This window comes from Durio zibethinus, chromosome 3 (genome assembly GCF_047325235.1).
Source record: "Durio zibethinus cultivar Kanyao isolate XHJ-2024 chromosome 3, ASM4732523v1, whole genome shotgun sequence".
NCBI lineage: Eukaryota > Viridiplantae > Streptophyta > Magnoliopsida > Malvales > Malvaceae > Durio > Durio zibethinus.
In genome coordinates, this window is record NC_143164.1 from 37,644,740 (window position 1) to 37,663,667 (window position 18,928).

The following is an 18,928-nucleotide window of genomic DNA, read 5'->3' on the forward strand; positions in this document are numbered from 1 at the left end:
TTGATGTTCAGTTTGAGTTGAGTATTTGAAAAAAATAAAAAATATTGAAAAATCCACCGATTACTCTCCCTCTTATTTAATTGGTTTTAACTCATCAATTATTTTTATCCATAGTAAAGGGAAAAGGAGATGGGATAGAGAGGTTCGAACTCCCATTTTACATTTTTTTTTAAAGTCAATTTTATTAAAGCAATCAAAAAGTTACAAAGCTAGCTAGCAATAGCTAGAAAATAGTTGGAATGGTGGATTTTGTGCGCACTTACAGGGAGGCAACTTGCTTTGCAGATGCACTAGCAAGAATGGGGGTTGATGCAAATGAGTTTTTTTCGTGCTTGGTTATAATTGTTAAAAATAATAAATAAGAAAAAATAATTAATAGAAAAATTTTTTTATTTTGAGAGGTGAAAAATATTTTTTTAAAGACAATTGGACTTTTAGGATTTATAGGAAAAAGTTGGGCTTTTTTTTTAACCCTTTTGGGGAAAACTTGGGCTCTCTTTATTATTAGCTGGCATTGCCATGATTTACATTTTTCTTTGCCTATCATGGCCCTAAAATTTCTAAATTACAAGACACTCCGAAGCAAAACAAAGCTGAAGAAAACAAATCTTTACACTCAGACAAGGTTTAAGGCAGCTACTGCTTCCCTTTCTCTACCATTTTTTTTTTATATCTTGAAACATTCTTTTTCTCAAACCCATTTTCTCTTGTCTTAAAATCTTCCAGTCCCAAAAATTACACTTCATTTTCAGTTTCACCTTTTGTTTATTAATAATTTTCATGCATCAAAACCCCATTACTTATTTATTAATATACAGTGCCCAACCCAAGATTTAAAGGGCAAGTGGAACGGCTTTAACATATTCCACAATCCTGTTTGATAAATTCTCAAAATCAGTGGGAGAAAAATTCTGCCTGAAGGCGTACTGAAAGAAAAGTTGAATGGAATCATCGAAATTTAATTCTTGAAATTGATGTATGTCATCAAGTGAATCAACTTCATTCTTAAGGACTTAGTTTATTTCTAGATGTTACAATGATTCTACTTTCAGAATCCCAGTGATCATGACTAATAGTTTCGAGTTACTCCGAATCACTAACATCATCAAGGACGACAAAAACCTTTTTCCGGTAGAATCTGTCCTCGGTGACAGTGGATCCTACTTTGGATGTGCCTTGACGAGAATTTGTTTGTATACATGCTTTAATAAAGAATCAAAAAATTTATTTCAAACAAAATCCATCATTTCAATTATCTAAAAAAATAATTCATACATAATATATATCTCGAATTCTATTAGAAAAGTGCACCATCAAAGTGAAAACATAATATGCTGAATAACCAAAGTTCAAGGATTTGCAAAGGCTATATTTACAAAAAACAAAAAAAAAAAAAATCAGTGTAGTGTAAGAACCGTTTGACAATCTACTATCCCAAAATGCACTCAAAAAGTAGAGATATGCGCTATCTTTATCGTTTGCGGACCAGTCAAACCGAAAAATTTCATCCTCCAAGATGGGCTCAAAATCAGTTTCCTTGCAATGGAGTCTGATGTTGTTGCCTTGCCTTCAAAATCAGCCATCTTAGGCATTAGCCTCCTACCAGTAAGCTTATTGTTAGATCTCTTATTTCTACAAGTCACACTTTGTACGGAAAAAAGTAGATAGAATATTACATATACATGGACATTCACTTTATAAATACCCCAGGAAAAGGTTTCATGCTAGAAGCATGCATGACATAATTTAATACTACTTGCACACATGGATATTAACATCAACAAGGATATAAATTTTCAAAATATACTTGCATCCAGATCCTCGCAGTCATCAAAAAACCTGAAGATATTTTGAGATGCACCAAAATTTCAGCAAAACTCAAAAAATACCAAACACCAGAGATATAATGGTTTTATTAGCATCAATTATTGAGCCTCTAAGCTACACACTGAACTCAATAGGCTAAGATAAAGCTACAAGAAATAGGCAATACAAAGTGAGTGAGGGAGACTGGAGAGGAAGGAGTTAAATCTAATGTAGGATCTACACATGTCATGGCAGTTAAAGCAAAGACACTTTAAAATGAAGTCACCTTGTTAGAACTTTTATATTTTTTTAGAAAAACTTAAGAACTAAGGGGAAATTTCTAAAAGAAGTAAAAAGAAAAAGCACAAAAATAGAAGAGATGAGTGGAGCTTGAGATAGAGATCATAAATCAAAAGCAAAGAAAAAATAGAAAGAAGGGAATAAAGGGTTCAGACTCAAGACTCCAAAAGAGAGAGAGAGAGAGAGAGAGAGAGAGAGAAACACAAGAATCTTACATAAAGACTTCTGCATTATGCTACCAGATAATTGAAAGGAATAGATTCAAACATTGAAAATTACAAAATTTTGACACCCAAGTTCCTTACGGATTTGTTCAACTTGAAGCATCCTCTTGCTTCACTTTTCCCTCACATAGGGAGAATACCTTTTGCAGCATCCTGTGAAAGAAAATAAAAGGAAAGGAGGCAATAAGTAACCATTAGGAAGAAAAAAGTTCTTCAAAGAAATTCAACATCTAACTCTGGAAAGAAATTTCTTCTTATTTTTAGGCTTCAATTTCTCAAACAATGGAGATATAAAAGGTTTCATTTTCTCTAACATTAATAAGTATTGTTTTGCTTAAATATAAAAAAATTTAACTAAAATTAAATTATCTAATCTTTTATCATTTTATTGCGATATATTGAGTGTTCAAAATTTTATTTTTATTCAATATAACTCGTTAATTGAACAGTTAATTAACAGTTATCACATCTTACAATCACATGGCCTAAATGATTAATTTTCTTCTAATCGAATGTTTAATTGAGTAAAAATAAATATTTGATGATTTAATTGACTATAATAAAATTTTTAAAGTTTAAATAATAATTTAATTTTAATTCAAAAGCTTTTTTATATTCAGACCGAAATTTTTTTCATCACGATTAAAAAATGAAAATGATGAAGCTACTGCTTTTTAAAAAAATTATTTGATTGGAAATTTTTTGGTTATCGGGCGTTTTGTTACAACAGATATTATTTATAAATTCAAAAACTAGGAACAATTCATAAATGTTTTTTATTGTATCATTTGCATTAAGGTGAGAATTCACTATATAATTATATAGTAGAAAAAGTAACTAGTGTCACAAATTAAATCATCCACTTACATTTGTAGGCCCTCGATCAAAGGAGAGAAAATATTTTAATCTTTTCGGCTCTGGTTCATGTCCATTATCAGGGTTAAAATTTCTTTGATCTTCCTCAGAGTCAGAGCCAAAACATCTTGTCTGCCCAGTATCTTCTTCAGTCTGGAAAATTTCACTGGATTCAGCATCATCAGAAAGCTGGACCTTTCGCCGGATTATTTCTGCATCCATGTAGAATACACGAACACCAACGCAATCCAGTTGGGCGCCAGATTGAAATTGAAATGATGCCTCCACATAAGGCATGGCTTCGTGTAGCATATTGTGATCAAAGACAATGAACTGTGCATGATCGCCGCCTTCATGATAATTCTTACGTGGGAACGATGGAGGACTACCGTTATGAAAGAAAGTATGACAATCACCGCTTGTGGTTTTCAGTTGGCATTTGCACGAAAAACTCGGAGGCAGTCCCATTTCATGACTGTTCACAACAACGCATAAAGCAAACCCCAATAATCCACTACTACTTTTATCTGGATCTAGCTCCACAGCTATAGATGAATCCCTGCTCTGATGCTGGAACTGTTTTAAAATTTGACATCCATGTAAAAAACAAAACAATTTCACTTTGCAGTAACTTGTTTCATAAGCTTTCCTTTTGTCATTAACTTTCCAATCGTAGTGCTCCTCCTCTACCAGCTCCTTTGCCAATTCCACTGTCGATCTCTCTACCAATTGCTTTGTAATGCACTCAATCCTAAGCAGTGTATTAGCCACAATGTTGTTGATTGCATCTCGATTCAGTTTGACGCAATTTTCGAATACAATTGAGTCATGTCGTTTCGGTTTGGAGAAACTATCAAATACAAACAAGTCATGTTGGGGGAAAGTAATTTGATATTGTTCCGTGAACGAAACTGTTTGTAATGACGTGCAACCACCTGCTTCTATTTCTTGTAGAAATGGTGGGAGCCCTAGCAATGATTTAAGTCTCTGACATCTTTTCACTTCCAATTTTTTAAGGCTTTTAAGCCTAGAGATTGATGACGAGGAAACTTCTTCAATTGAAGTGTTGTCCATATATATTTCTTCTATCTTCTCTGGAAAATTGGGAAAGTTGGTGATGCTGGTGCAATCAGAGAGGTAGATAACTTTAAGAGCATCCAACTCAACAATACTACTTGGAAGATTTTGAATCCTTGTGCTCCTCATATTTAAAACTTGAAGTTTATCTAGACACCTGATAGATGATGGCACTCCTTCTACTCGAGTCCCAGCCACACATAATTTTGAAAGATTTCTGGGAATTGCTGGAAATTCAGTGATTTGGCATTCAAGGAGATCTAGATCAGCAAGAGATTCCAACTTAGAAAGATTGCTTGAAACATTTAAAACGCTTGAGCAACTCAAAGATAACCTTCTAAGTTGTAGGAGATCGCCGATTGAATCGGGTACTTCTTCAATCCCAGTGCTAGTTAAATCTAATTCATTGAAATGACTTGGAAACTCAGGAAACTTTTTGAGATTTCGACAATATGATAAACGTAGCCGTTTAAGAGACGTCAAACGTTTCAAGCTAGGAAGTTCAACCAGATTGAAGCAGCAGTCACACACTAATTCCTCAAGGTTTATGGCTGATGAGAGATTTGGGATCTCGCGTAACTTAAAGCAGCAGTTGAGGTCAAGCACTCTTAAATTTTCCAGAATCTGTACGAAAGTGGAAGATAACTAAATCAGTTTTAAGTCTTTAAATTGTAGGCCATACTAAAAATGAAAAAAAAATAAATAAAAGAGAGAAGTAATTAATGAACATAAAATATTAATCTTTGAATGAATAAGACAATAAATAACATTGAATAAGAATACCTGGTCTCCACTCCAAAGTAGTTCGATTTCGCCATGCTGTAATCTTAATTCGACAAGGTTCTTTGGACAAAAGTTTGATCCCAAAGATTTAAACGGATAACAATCCCAATGAAGGTAGCATAGCTCATCAGAAAGAAATCCCGGATCGTGGTTGAAAACCCAATCGTCAGAGAAGAGATGTGCTAAATTAATGCAAACAGGATAGAGCTTGATAAATCGAAGATTAGTCATCTTTTTAAAAGCAGCAGGACAAAATTGTAGAGGTTTATCTATTGCACAGGATATCCCTTTAACTGAATCTGTCACCTAATAACCAAAAGCAAATAATCAAGTATCGATATAATGAATTTTACTTGCAAATAGACGCATGCATATTTATTTATTTATTCACATGGAAGAAGAAAAAAGTTAGTGTAAAAAGCATTTAGCTCTTACCTTGTCATCTTTTAACACGAGACTAACATCTTCACGTCTCCATAACCTACTGCGTTTTCTAGGATCATCCGACTCTTCGAAAACGATATTCCAACCCATTTCTTGTAGCAAATCATGCATCCAAAGAATCTCTTCAGATGTATCAAGTAGGCACTTGTCAACCAGATCGGTTATTGCATATCGTGCAGCTCCTTTATACCAACTATCCAGTATTTTTGTTACATGCTCTCTGCTTTCCCCTTTAAAAAAACATACAACATCAAGAAATATATTCCTTTCCACTTTATCCAGTCCATCAAAACTAATCTTCAAATTATCAACAACTTCTTCTACCGGATAATTCTTTAGCTTACCCAATTTACTTACCCAATCTCCTTTATGCTTTCGATATAGTGCAGCACCCAAAACTTTAAGAGCAAGTGGAAGGCCTCTAGCATACTTTGCTACCATATTTGATAGATCCCGAAAATCAGCAACAGGATTCTCTTGCTTAAAGGCATATTTGGAAAAGAGTTTAAGAGAGTAATCCTCATTTAACGTCGTTACCACATGTATTTGATCAACTCCATTTCTTAATACTTGTTTATCTCTGGATGTTACAATGATTTTACTTCCAGGACCAAAATGTTTAACACCCAAGCGTTCTATTTGATCTAAATGGTCAACATCATCAAGGACAACAAGTACTCTTCTCCTGCGGAGCCTTTCTTTTATCACATTGGATGATATAAAGGGAGTGTCTATTTGGGTTTTTTGGTTTAATACTCTACAAAGAAATTCATCTCGTACAGATTCGATTCCTTGTTTTGCAATTTTTTCACGAACATTCTGAAGAAAGTAATGATCATCAAACCCAGAGGAGACTTCATTATAAACAGCTTCAGCAAGAGTTGTTTTGCCTATACCTCCCATTCCACAAATTCCTATTGCTCGATGAGTACGTAGCAAAGATAAAATTTTCGCCTTCTGATCATCTATCCCAACCAATTCTTCATAATCACTAGGAGACTTGCTATTCAAAGTCTCTATAACTTTTTGAACGATTTCCTCTATGTATTCAGGTTCAGATCTAAAAAATAAAATAAAATGAATGTAAACATTTTTTCATAAAGAAAAAAAAAAACCTTAATTCAACATACATAAATATGATATCAAGGAATTACAAGTTTCAACAGAAAATTAGTTGCAAAACAAATAACAAGGGAATACTATTTGTTTCGAAAAAAATAACTTTCAAAAAATAATTTCTAAATTTTCAAGTATTTATTCGATAGAAAATAAACTAGTCAATGAAAAATAAGTTTTTGGTCAATGAAAAATAAGGTGATTTTTCTAAAAATTATCTTCTCCTAACAATTTTCAAAAAAAATTATTTATAAGTAAAACTATTTATTCATATATTTGAGTATAATGTTAGACTTTATGCATGATTTTTTTAAGTTCAAACTTAATTTGACCCAATCTAAAATATTATTTATTATTAAATAATATTTTTATTTAATTTTACTTAAAAAATAAAATATTAATATTAAAAGTCTTTTAATATTTTAATTTTAAATATTTTTATAATTTTACTTAAGTAAGATTTTGAACATAATACATTAAATTCAAACTTGATTTGATTCGATATAAAATATTATTATATTAATAAAAATATTTAATTAAATTTTAATTAAAGAATTAAAATACTAACATTAAAAGTATTTTGATATTTCAATTTTAAATATTTTAATTTTGTATATTATTAAACATAAATATTTTTAATATTTCATTAACAAATAGTAACATATTTTATTTTAATAATAAATAATAACATATATAATAATATTTTTATTATTTTAATAATTAATGTTAAAAACTATAATAATATTATTTTCTTAATATGAATATTTTTAGTAATTTATTATTATTTTTTAGTTTAAAATATAAAGTTTTATATTTTGTTTATTAAGGTATTTATATTACTATTTTAATAATGAATATAAGTATAAAAGATTTTGTTATAATTCAATAATAGATACTTTTAATATAAAATATAGATAATTTAATAGTATAAATAGTTTAATAATAAATATTATTTTAATATTAATAAAATAATATTTTAAAATAGTAATATTATTTTAAATATTTTAAAATATTAATATAAAGAATACTAAAAAGTTTGATTTTAAATATTTTTATATTAATATAATATTTTAATACTAAATATTATTATGATATAATTATTTTTAAATATTAATAATTTTAATAATAATGAATTTTAATATATTTTAATAATAAATATTTTTTAATATTTTAATTGTTATATTAATATTATTTAAACAAATAAAATTTTCAAAAACCAATCAAACAATAAAAAAAATTTTTATTAATTTATTCAAATAATAAAGAATTTGTACTTTTTAAAGCAATGTAAATTTTTTAAAAAATTAATTTTACGAAACAAACCAAACTAAAGATTTATAAAATTTAGATAAAACCATAAAATCAAATCAAGAGGAAGAAATAGTTACTTGTTAGAGGAGTTTCCCACTATATGCCAACCATCTAGTTCTCCTACTTTAGCGAAAGCACCTTTCCACCGCTTTACGTCATCTGCCGGCTTCTTTCTTTGATGCTTATCGAAAGATTTTTTAAAATTTCCACCACGTTTTCGCACATGGGACGGGTCAATATGGTAGAAAATGGGCAGCACAAGCTGTCCCTTAGTAGACCATTCCATGATCTCAGAGAGTTCTCTCAAGCACCATGAAGAAGCAGCATATCCTTTAGATAAAATAATTATTGCTATCTGTGATTCTGCTATTGCTTGCAACAGTGCTGGAGAAAGTTTCTCTCCCTTTTTCAGTTTTTCTTCATCGAAGAAAACGTTGATTCCACGGTCTTTCAAAGCTTTGAGTAGATGACTGGTGAAGGTACGGCGAGTGTCTTCACCTCTGAAGCTCAGAAAAACTTGATGCTCTGGTCGAAGAGAGGAGGACAAAAAAGAAGAAGAAGAAGAAGAAGAAGAAGAAGAAGAAGCCATGAAAGAGTAAAGATCGTAAGACAAAAGAAACAATAGATCCAGAACTTGAGACAAAGAGATACAAATGAAGCTTTTTTAGTCTCCTTTTATTTCATTCCTTCGAAGAAAATTTTTTTATACTACTTAAAAAAGAAAAATTTTAACTTAAAAAAAAAGTTTAACGTTTTCATCATTTGTGTTATCACGACAAAGCTTATTTATTACAATATTTTCGAAAACAATAATTTAATTATTTTTTTTGGCAAATGGTGTCCAATCGTATTATAAAACAATTCAACAAGAGGACCTCAAAGTCAAGTCATTAATTATAGTGCTCGGATTCTATTTCAAAAATCCAACTCGGGAATAATAGGACTTGAATTTGATATGTTAAATTCCATGAAAGCCGTACTCATGGTTTTTGTTTTCCCATTTTGTTTCTATGTTATTTTTGTTAGCCCCAAAGAAAAGTTTCCTTCATGTTTCAAAGGGGACTTCCGGAACTTACATGAATGGAACTGTGCATGATTATCTTTTCAATTGTTGTGTATTTTCTATTTAGGAAAAATTAAAACATTGGTGAATAATCGAAAAGGGATGACAGCTAACAAAAATAAAATCAAGGATAGTTATTCACCTTCACCGTGGTGAAATTTCGATAAAAAGATTTTTAGTAACTTAATTTCTTTAGTGGAAATTTGGATCCTCCAAATAATTCAGTCATCCCCGAATGATACTTGTCAGAATAATTCATATATTCTCAAATTGATTTATTATCAAATTCAAATTTCAGTTTAAATTTGATCAAATTTATTTTCATGTTAAATTTCACTCACAAAATTATTCAAATTTCAAGCTCAATAACTCAAATAATTTTAAATTAATTTGAGTAATATTATTTCTCAACTCAAATAAAAATATTCATAATTTCAAACCTAATTTAAATAAGAGAAAAAATCAAGCATAACAATCAAGGGCCTTCGCTTTGAAGACCTTGACCTTAACAATTGAGAAAATGGTAGCATAACAATCAAAGACCTTGACTTTGAAGACCTTGACCTTAACAATTGAGAAAAGGGTGGCATATCAATCAAAGACCTTGACCTTGAAGACCTTGACCTTAACAATTGAAAAAAGGGGAGTACGATAAAAATTAAGCATAGGTTGGATTAGATTTGGTTGTTTGTATATTTGTATTATATAAAATATTAAAATTTATATATTTTTATCTTATATTTTTTATTATAATTATATATTATAATTCATATTGATAAAAAAAATATAAAATTTATTTTTATTTTGTTAAACTTAATATAATTATTATTAAAATTTTAAATCATATTTTTTTCATATTTTTTTTATATCATATTTATATTATTAAAATTAAGTTTTTATCACCTTACGATTTTGCAGGATAAAAGTCATTCAAATCATGCTTAAGTTTAAAATTAATTGACATGTTTTATCGTTTTTATTATAGTGAAGATAATTAAGTAATTTTGTAAAACATTTTATTAATACATTTATAATAAATTTTAAATAAAACATAAAAATGACGGTGATGTTTTGCATGTAGTAAAAATATAAATATAATTGGAAGAATTTATAATAAATTAATATTTTTAAATATCTATTCGAAGTCAAGGTCTTCGGAATGGGACAACGAAACTTTAAATTTTTTGTGTTTTTTTTTCATAATTGGGACATTACAAGTGCGAGTGAGTGAAATTTCTCGCCAATCCTTGTGTATTTACGATCTAGAAACTTAATGAAAAAAGTAGTCAAAGGTGATCATTCACCGTGTTGAAATTTCAACACAATTTTCTCAAGTGTTGTCAAATTTTTACAAAATGGGTTGTTGTCGTTAGAAAAAGAAAAGCTTTGGGATTCTGTTCAGATTATTGGATTAATTAGCAAAGGAAAATTATGATAAGAAAAATAACCAAAAATTTTATGAGATCCAATTAATATCAACCATTTGATAATGGTGAGACCATTACAAATCGCTGGATGTTGCTTTTTGGTGAGATGGTTAGAGATCAAATGGTGTGAACGAGTGGCTTTAAAAAAAGTCCAGTTTATAGTCTCTAACGTCTGAATTTTTTGTTCTAATTCTTATTCTAAGACAGTTTTCTATTAAGAGGTTATCGATAAAAATAAAATAATTTGATTTTACTTTAAACCAAATTGCTCCGGATATTAAATTTGATTGAATACCTCTTACATTGATTTAGCAGGACTGGTAAACATTTTATTAAGTAAAACTGCTAATATTGATGTCTTTACTAGTAATAAAAAGAGATTTTATAGTAATCATAATTATACCTATATGTATATATTTGACTTTAGAATATTTTTATTTACATTTTTTGATTTTTTTTTTTTTTGTAAAAAGAGGAATATCAACAAATCGTTGTTTAAAATCATTTATGATTGTATCACCATTAACTTTTTCAATGTGATGTTATATCCAAGGTTGAAATTTTTTTAAAAAATAAAGCTTTATAAATCTCATCTTTTTTTATGATTTGCATTTGAGCAATTTCTTCATCTGTAAAAATATAACTTTCTTCTATTACATCTATGAAAGAAGTCACTTGTTGTGTTTCAACAGAAGAAATTCCAGTATTTGTATCTTCAACAAGGTTTTAGAAGAATTTACGATATTTAACATAAAAATATATTCTTCTTCAGTGTCAAAATCTGTTTCAAAAATTAATTCATAAAAAAAAAAAAAGATAGTGGATTGAAGAGATAGACTTTGTTGCCCCATAGGCCTAGTATTAACTTCCTATTAAGAAAAATAACAAATTTAATAATTATTGGATAAATAAATTATATTTAATTTATTTTTTATGATAAAGAGTTTCACGTTATTTTCTTAATTTTTAGTAAATTTTTTAATTTATATAATTATTATATAAATATAAAAAAATGAATTTGATGTTTTATAAAGTTAGTATTTGATAAACTATTAGCGTAAATTTTTAATTTCATGAATGATGTTAAAAAATTGACCAATGTCTTATTTTTATTTTTAATTAATTTTTTTTATTTTTTAATATATCTTAAGGGGATGTGTCACTCTCTTAATTTCATTTATAAAATTTAAAATTTTCATTATTAATATATTTGATAATTTCTCATATTCTATATACAACATAAATAAGTCATATGGAAGAAAATTAGCTTTGAACCATATCCAAAATTCAAATGGTCAAAATTTAAGAATACTATATCAATTCATTTAAAATATTTAATTTTTGTAAAGTATAAGTTAGACAATTAGACTTATCAAGCTACAAATTTCAATGAATAATTTTCCTTTTAACATTGTCTTATGTCTACATTATCTATTGAATAACATTAATCAAATTTAATTAAAACATTACATTTAAAATTAAGACTGACATACTTCCAACATTATGTCAAGCCAATTCTAATTCTTTGTACGAATGTTTAAATGATATAAAATCTCTAAATCAATTTTTATAAATAATATATTTTGGATATTTTATATACCTTTTAAATATGAAGAATGAAAATTATGCCAACTAATTAATTAAAATTTTTTAACAAATTTATTTTTAAAGTTACAATCATAATCAAGTATTACATTCATATAACCAATTAAATAATTAACTATTATATCATAATCAATTAACAAATTAAAATATAATTAATAAAAATTTGTGTAATATTTGTACCCTATAAATTTTCTTGTTTCTTTTACATTTTGCCTTTCATTTTGTTTCAGAGTTTTCACTTCCTTTGATAGATACACAAACAGACTAATACATATATATTAACTTAATATGCATTGCAATCCAATAATTTTTTTATTGGTTTTAGTTTTCGTAATTGCTGGTAATAAATTGTACCACTAAATTGTATATATATGGATCTTTTTTATAAAAAAATTTATTTTTTAAAATTGTCTTAATTTTGTCAAATTCTTATATATGAATGAAGTTTGTGTAGTTGTTACCTGTATATAACCTTTTCATATATTAATATTTAGATTTAAATAAAAGTAAAATATTGTTTTCTTATGCATGTAGGGTTCCAGACGTGAAGAATGCTTGTTGCATTGATCAATTTAGAAATCAAACCGTAAACCAAATTAGGGATGGCTGTAAGTATATAAGAATGGGTATCGATAACTATTTGACCCTATTAAGTAAGATTATAATATTTTATATTCGAGTTTGATGGGATTCGGATAATAAAATTATTATCCATCATGGATTCAGATAGAGTTTAAGTAGTGATTTTAAGATATCTATTACTTGAATCTGGTTATAAATCATTATTTTTTAATATTATATTACTTAATTATTTATTATTAATATAATACTTAACTAAATTAACTTATTAAATATTTTAATTATAAATGTTAACTGCAATTTATTTTTTATGAGTTAATTTTAATTTGTTAATTTAAAATTTTGTAATAATATGTAGTTAAATTGATTTTAAATTTAAGTTTGAAAATGAAATTTTGATTTAATAAATGAGTATTTAGTGAGTTCGGATAATTAATAAGTATTTTTCATATTATATATATATGATTAAAGTAATATAAATAAAAAATTATTAGAGTAATTATCATATTCGAATATTTTGATAACTATATGGATTTAAGACCGAATATCTAAAAAATAGCGGTACCTTAGCCAATGATGGTCCTAGACCACGTGCTCTAAACTTAGAATCATGAAAGGGAAGAAATCAACATTTACACTTTGATGAATATCATCCTAGTATGTAAACATTTTGTACTTACAAGGTGGCATTTGAAGGATTTAACCGGGCCAGCCCACTCATTTTGCCACCCATATTCACATCCAAAACTATTTACTATTCCTTTTATCTTTTGTTAGCTGATCCTGCAATAATTGCTTATTTCGGTAAGATATCTGACAAAAATCTTGTCAAATTTTGGACAAAATCTTCATTGTGACAAGATACTTTATATATTTGTATTTTTCAGTACCTATAAAACGCAATTCTTATAAATCTTTTAATTTTTTGATAAGTTATATTGCCATAATAGCCAGTTTTGGTAAGTATCTCATAGAAATCTTCTCAAATATTGTAACAAAATATTTCCATATAGTAATGTGAAAAGATACTATATATATTTGAATTTCCCAATGCTTATAAAACACAATTCTAGCCATATCTCTATACATTGACAAAATTGATCAGCAAAAAATAAGATGCCTAACAATAAAAAAGAATCTTAAAATGATAGTTGATTATAAGCATTCATGTGTGCACAATGATGCATTTGATTGTTGTTCATGACAATTCAGAGAAGATGGGAAGAGCCTTTCTAACGAGGTAAGACATTTAGATAAATGAGGAAAGATTTCTTTTAAATTTTGAATAAAATCTCATTAAGATGAATACTAAATTTTGCATATTCATTTCTTATGAATTTTTGAAGAAAATCTCATTGCAGATGAGGGGGCACTTCTTGTGGATTTTGAAGAAAATCCTCATGAATAGGTTTTGTAAAGTTCATTTTCATTCTCTTTATTTTTATTCTTATTTTGTTTAATTTTTAAGTAGCTTTTATATCTTAATTATATAAAGATTGATTTCCAACAATGGAAACAGACTATGGAGATTGCGGACCATCTTGGATGAAATTGATAGCTTAAATGAGAATATTGGAATGGTAGATTTCGTACACACAGGGAAGCAAATTCCTTTGCAGATGCTTTAGCAAAAATGGGGGTTGACGCTAATGAGTTTTTTTATGCCTAGTTGTAATTATTTTATTGTTAAAAATATGTTTGAGTCGCAAGATCCAGTTAATATTTCCTGACAACAATTTCATAGGTGGAATGTCAAAAAGGCTTGTGTCATTATAATTGGCATTGCTCATGGATTTTACATTGTTCTAATAAAATTATTTTTTCGACTGAGCAAATATATACATATATATATTTATATATAAAGATTGATTAAGAGTTTGATGTCAGTATTATTTTAGCATTACTAGCAAGGGAAAATAATCTTCTTAAATCAAACAAAGTTAAAAACATTGAAACGCCTCGAAATTTTGAAATTTTTTCTCTTAAAATTGGATCATGGAAGATAAAATTTTATAATAAATTGGATAATGGAAGGTAAATTTTTATAATTAAATTTTCATTAATGGATGACAAAAAAAGAAAAAAAATTAAATTTATGTTCATGTTTTGAATTATACATATGGATCGATGAAATATGTGTAAATAAAAGCCAACCACAGCAATTACTTGACTGCCAACATCCAATTTGACCTGCATAATATACTGTAGAAGATCCAAAAGTGAGGTCAAAGAGCACGATAGATCCAGTTCAAATGGATGGACATTTCAATCTTTAAAATTGTCAACGAGGATGAAATGTTAGGAATAGTTATTAAGGTTAGGATAAGAGACTTTAAGAATGGAAAAGCTCAACATCATTGATATAAATATAAATATATATATATATATATATATATGTATAGATAGAGGATTTGTTTAACTTGAAAAATCGTCAACAACAAACCCACAATTGTATAACTATAACCGGATACTTATTTTTATTTTAAAATAATAATCTATAACTTACAATTAAAATGAAGCATGTCGGTAATTTTTTTTGCCATGTAATCAATTTTAAAATCTAAAATTTGAAGCATAAATAATTAGAATTTTTGTAATATTTAAGGGTGAAAAAAATTGAAAAATCTAGAAATCAATTCGAGATCATAGTTTAATGCGATTTAGATCAATTTTTTTATTCAGTTTAGATCAAATTTAAATATTAAATATATATATATATATTAAATTCATTTGAGATTTTGAATCAAGATATAAAAAATTAAAAAAATCAAACCGAATTGAATTATATATTTTTATTAATTTTTATATAGTTTTTAAATTTTTATAAAATAAAAATAATTATTTTATACATAAATTTATTTAAATATATTAAAATTATTTTAATATATTATATAAAAGATTAAATTTAAAAACTGATGAACTAAAACGAACTAATAAAATTTGATTTAGATTAAATCGATTTTAAGAAAAGCTCGATTTGAATACGAATTAAATTTTAAAAATTTATAATATTATATATTATCTAAAAATATTGAAGTGAATTCGATTTGAGCTGTTATCAATTTTAGTAATATTAATCTTTAAATTATTAAGTACTATTAGCTTTAAAAAAAAATTGGGATTTCTCCGTGATGGTTTGCTTTTACTCCCAAGCTGATGGCGGGCCTTGGGTAATGGACTTATGATCCAAATTCAACCTCATTTTGACCAGCAAAGTTGGGCTTTTCTTTTGCCCTTTTTGGAAAAACTTGGGCTTATTGTATTATTACTGGCATTGCCATGATCTGCATTTTTTGCATGTCAAGGCCCTAAAATTTCTACATGAAAATCACCCCTTCGTTGCCACAGGGCAACCAAAGCAAAACACAGCTAAAAAAATAACTTCTTTACACTCAGACGAGGTTTAAGGAGGGTTTAAGGCGGCTACCGCTTCCCTTTCTCTACCATTTTTTTTGGTCTTCCAACATTTTTTCTCAAACCCATTTTCCCTTGACTTAAAATCTGCCTAATCCCAAAAATCGCACTTCATTTTCAGCTTCACCTTTTATTTATTAATAATTTTGATGTCCATCATCAAAACCCCATTAATTTCTTCTAAACTTTTAGACAGATTCGATCACTTTATTCCCCTTGATAATAGGCGTAGAATTCGCAAAATAATAGAGAGAGGAATTGGGAAAACAAATATCGGTTGATGAGAAGCAGGCAAGTGAGGGTTGAAACTTAGGAATGGGAACAAGCTGCTAATGAGCATAGGGAACTTTTGATGGATACGTGTGAGCATAAATTGAATTTGAATCTCTCGTCTGATATATATATATATATATATATTTTGGTAAGAATAAATTTAGAGTAGATAAATTATTCAATCTTTCAGGTTTGGATAAGATGTGTCATACTTGATAATATAAGATAAATGATTGCAAGTCGTACATTCGAAATAATCCTAATAAATAATTACCGACAAGATTCGAATTCAAAACATTTTTATTAAAAAAAATAATCTTAATCGATTGAACCAATAATTTGTTGGTCTCATCTTTTATATATATATATATATATATTGACAATTTAGCCAATATTACTTGGCTACCAACATCCAATTTGGTCAGCGCAAAAATATATTGTGAAAAATCCAAAGTAAAAAAAAAACACAATAGATCCAGTTAAATGGAGAAACATCTGGAATTTTAAAATTGTTACCGAAAATGAAAAGTTAGAATAGTTGTTTAGGATTGGAGACTTTGTCAATGGAGAAGCCCAATGCCACTGACATTAAGCATTTGTTTAACTTGGAAAATCATCAACAACGTATCCAAAATTTAAGTTACCTTGTACACTATGTTACTTAATTTTCATTCCTATATACGTCTTTTAAACTATAACCAATTAATATTGTGTAAAACAATCTAATTAAATTTAATAGTTTGTTTTTTAAATTTTACAATGCTTAATATTTATGGAAAAATCAGTTTTATGATATTGAAGATTTTGATCGAATGCAAATATTGAGGAATTAAAATATAATCTATTTAAAATAGATAAAAGAAAACACTTTTATCTAATATAATATGTAATAGCAACAAAATATGTAACAGTAACAAAATGAATTGTTACGTATACTTGCCTAAATAAAGAATTAGAAACTTCATCTCAAACAAAATCCATTATATCAGTTCATGAATAAATAAATCCATATATAACATACTTTAAATTCTAAAAAAAAAAGTGCACTATCAAACTGAAAAAATAATATGCTGAATAAAAAAGGTTCAAGGATTTTCAAAAGCTACATTTACCCAAAAAAAAAAAAAAAAGAGGCAGTGCAATAATTAACAGACCTCACGTTTGACAGTCCGTTGTCCCGAAATATATCAGAAGTAGGGATACACAAAGGAAACTTGTTACTTGTGATTGGTACATCCATGTCGATCACCATTTTATAAATGAAAGACTTGGATATGATGTTTCTTTATCATTTGCAATGCCGTCAAACCAAAAAACTCGATCCGCCAAGATGGAATGTCTGATATTGTTGCCTTGCCTTTACTTCAAAGTCATCCGTTTTAGACATTAGACTTCTACCAATAGCTTCTTGTCATAACGGTTATTTCTGCACGTGTATTAGAAGTAGACAGAATATTACATGCATGGACGCTCACTTTATAATTACCCCAAGAAAAGGTTTCATGTTAAAAACATGCATACATAATTTAGCACTACACTACAAAAAAAGTTATTTTTATCGACATTTATAAATGCTAATAAAAGATTAAAAAAATGATGACATTACTATCACTAACAATTTTTTTTCATTGTTGCCGTCAGTTAGGTAAGTGCCAGTAAAAACTTTCTGGTGATTAAGCTACCAATGCAAAAGTTATACATGTACTTATCAGCACAATTTTTTTCCACATTTTAAATTACTGTTATGTTCAAGTGCCAATAGAAGTCATATTTTATTTAAATTTTTTATATTTATTGAATGTGCAATATTGTCATTTTAAAACTGCCCTTGAAAGTGTTATTTTATTTTTTTAAAAAAAAATTTCGTATGTAAAAAAATCAAGGGATAACTTTAATTCAACACTCTTGTAAATAATCAAGAAGATAAGAGTCACCTAAATATATATAAACTACTTTATATTTAAAACATAAAGAAAAAAAGATTCTAAATGTCTACTAAATCAGACATTCTAAAGAAAACCAAATTGAAGCTGGACACCTGAAAGTCAGTCCAATCTTTTCCTTTCCAATTTTGAGTTCTACTTAAAATCAGCATCCCGTGTACAGTATATCCATCAGACTTATCAGCAGTCAGGTGTACATAAACAGTTTGGCAACTTAAATAGGAGGTTCTCAGGAAAAGCATACAGTTCAAACAGAAGGTGTTTTTTATGTTTGAATTTATCCCAGTTAGACTTCCTCCAACAACATATCTCATAATTTACCTTAAAATCATCTACCACATGTACAAAAGATACCCAGCTGTTGTGAAGGACTGGCTACTACATACAGCATACAGATATCAAGTAGGTTAAAATTGACTATTTGAAAAGGGTGCCTGCTGTAAACTCAAGAATTCTCAATGGAGACATAAGTAGTCAACGCAAAACTATATTTAGTTTTAGTAAAAAAAAAAAAATGTATGAAAATCTGAGTTCAAAATAATTTGATTTAACATAATGAAATCAACATATCGTGAGAAAAAGGAAGCATAAGACTTAACAGATTGATCTAAGCCAACAAAAGAAACTAAGTTGACTAGATAAAGTTGAACTTATGGAAAAGGCAACCAACCTAGGAAACAACTTGCTGCCTCACAAACCTGTGGTGAT

At 27.8% G+C, this 18,928-nt stretch overlaps 1 protein-coding gene across 1 annotated transcript; it reads right to left on the minus strand.

Moving 5' to 3' along the window:
- Positions 1–993: 993 nt before the first annotated feature.
- On the minus strand, positions 994–8,683 carry LOC111283399 (disease resistance protein ADR2-like). Its single transcript, XM_022871921.2, has 6 exons — positions 7,994–8,683; positions 5,481–6,549; positions 5,046–5,351; positions 3,198–4,886; positions 2,412–2,483; positions 994–1,599 (listed from the first exon to the last, which is right to left on the minus strand). The coding sequence occupies exons 1-5, from the start codon at positions 8,503–8,505 to the stop codon at positions 2,454–2,456; spliced, it is 3,606 nt and encodes a 1,201-aa protein (XP_022727656.2). The 5' UTR covers positions 8,506–8,683; the 3' UTR covers positions 994–1,599; positions 2,412–2,453.
- Between the last annotated feature and the right edge of the window lie 10,245 nt (positions 8,684–18,928).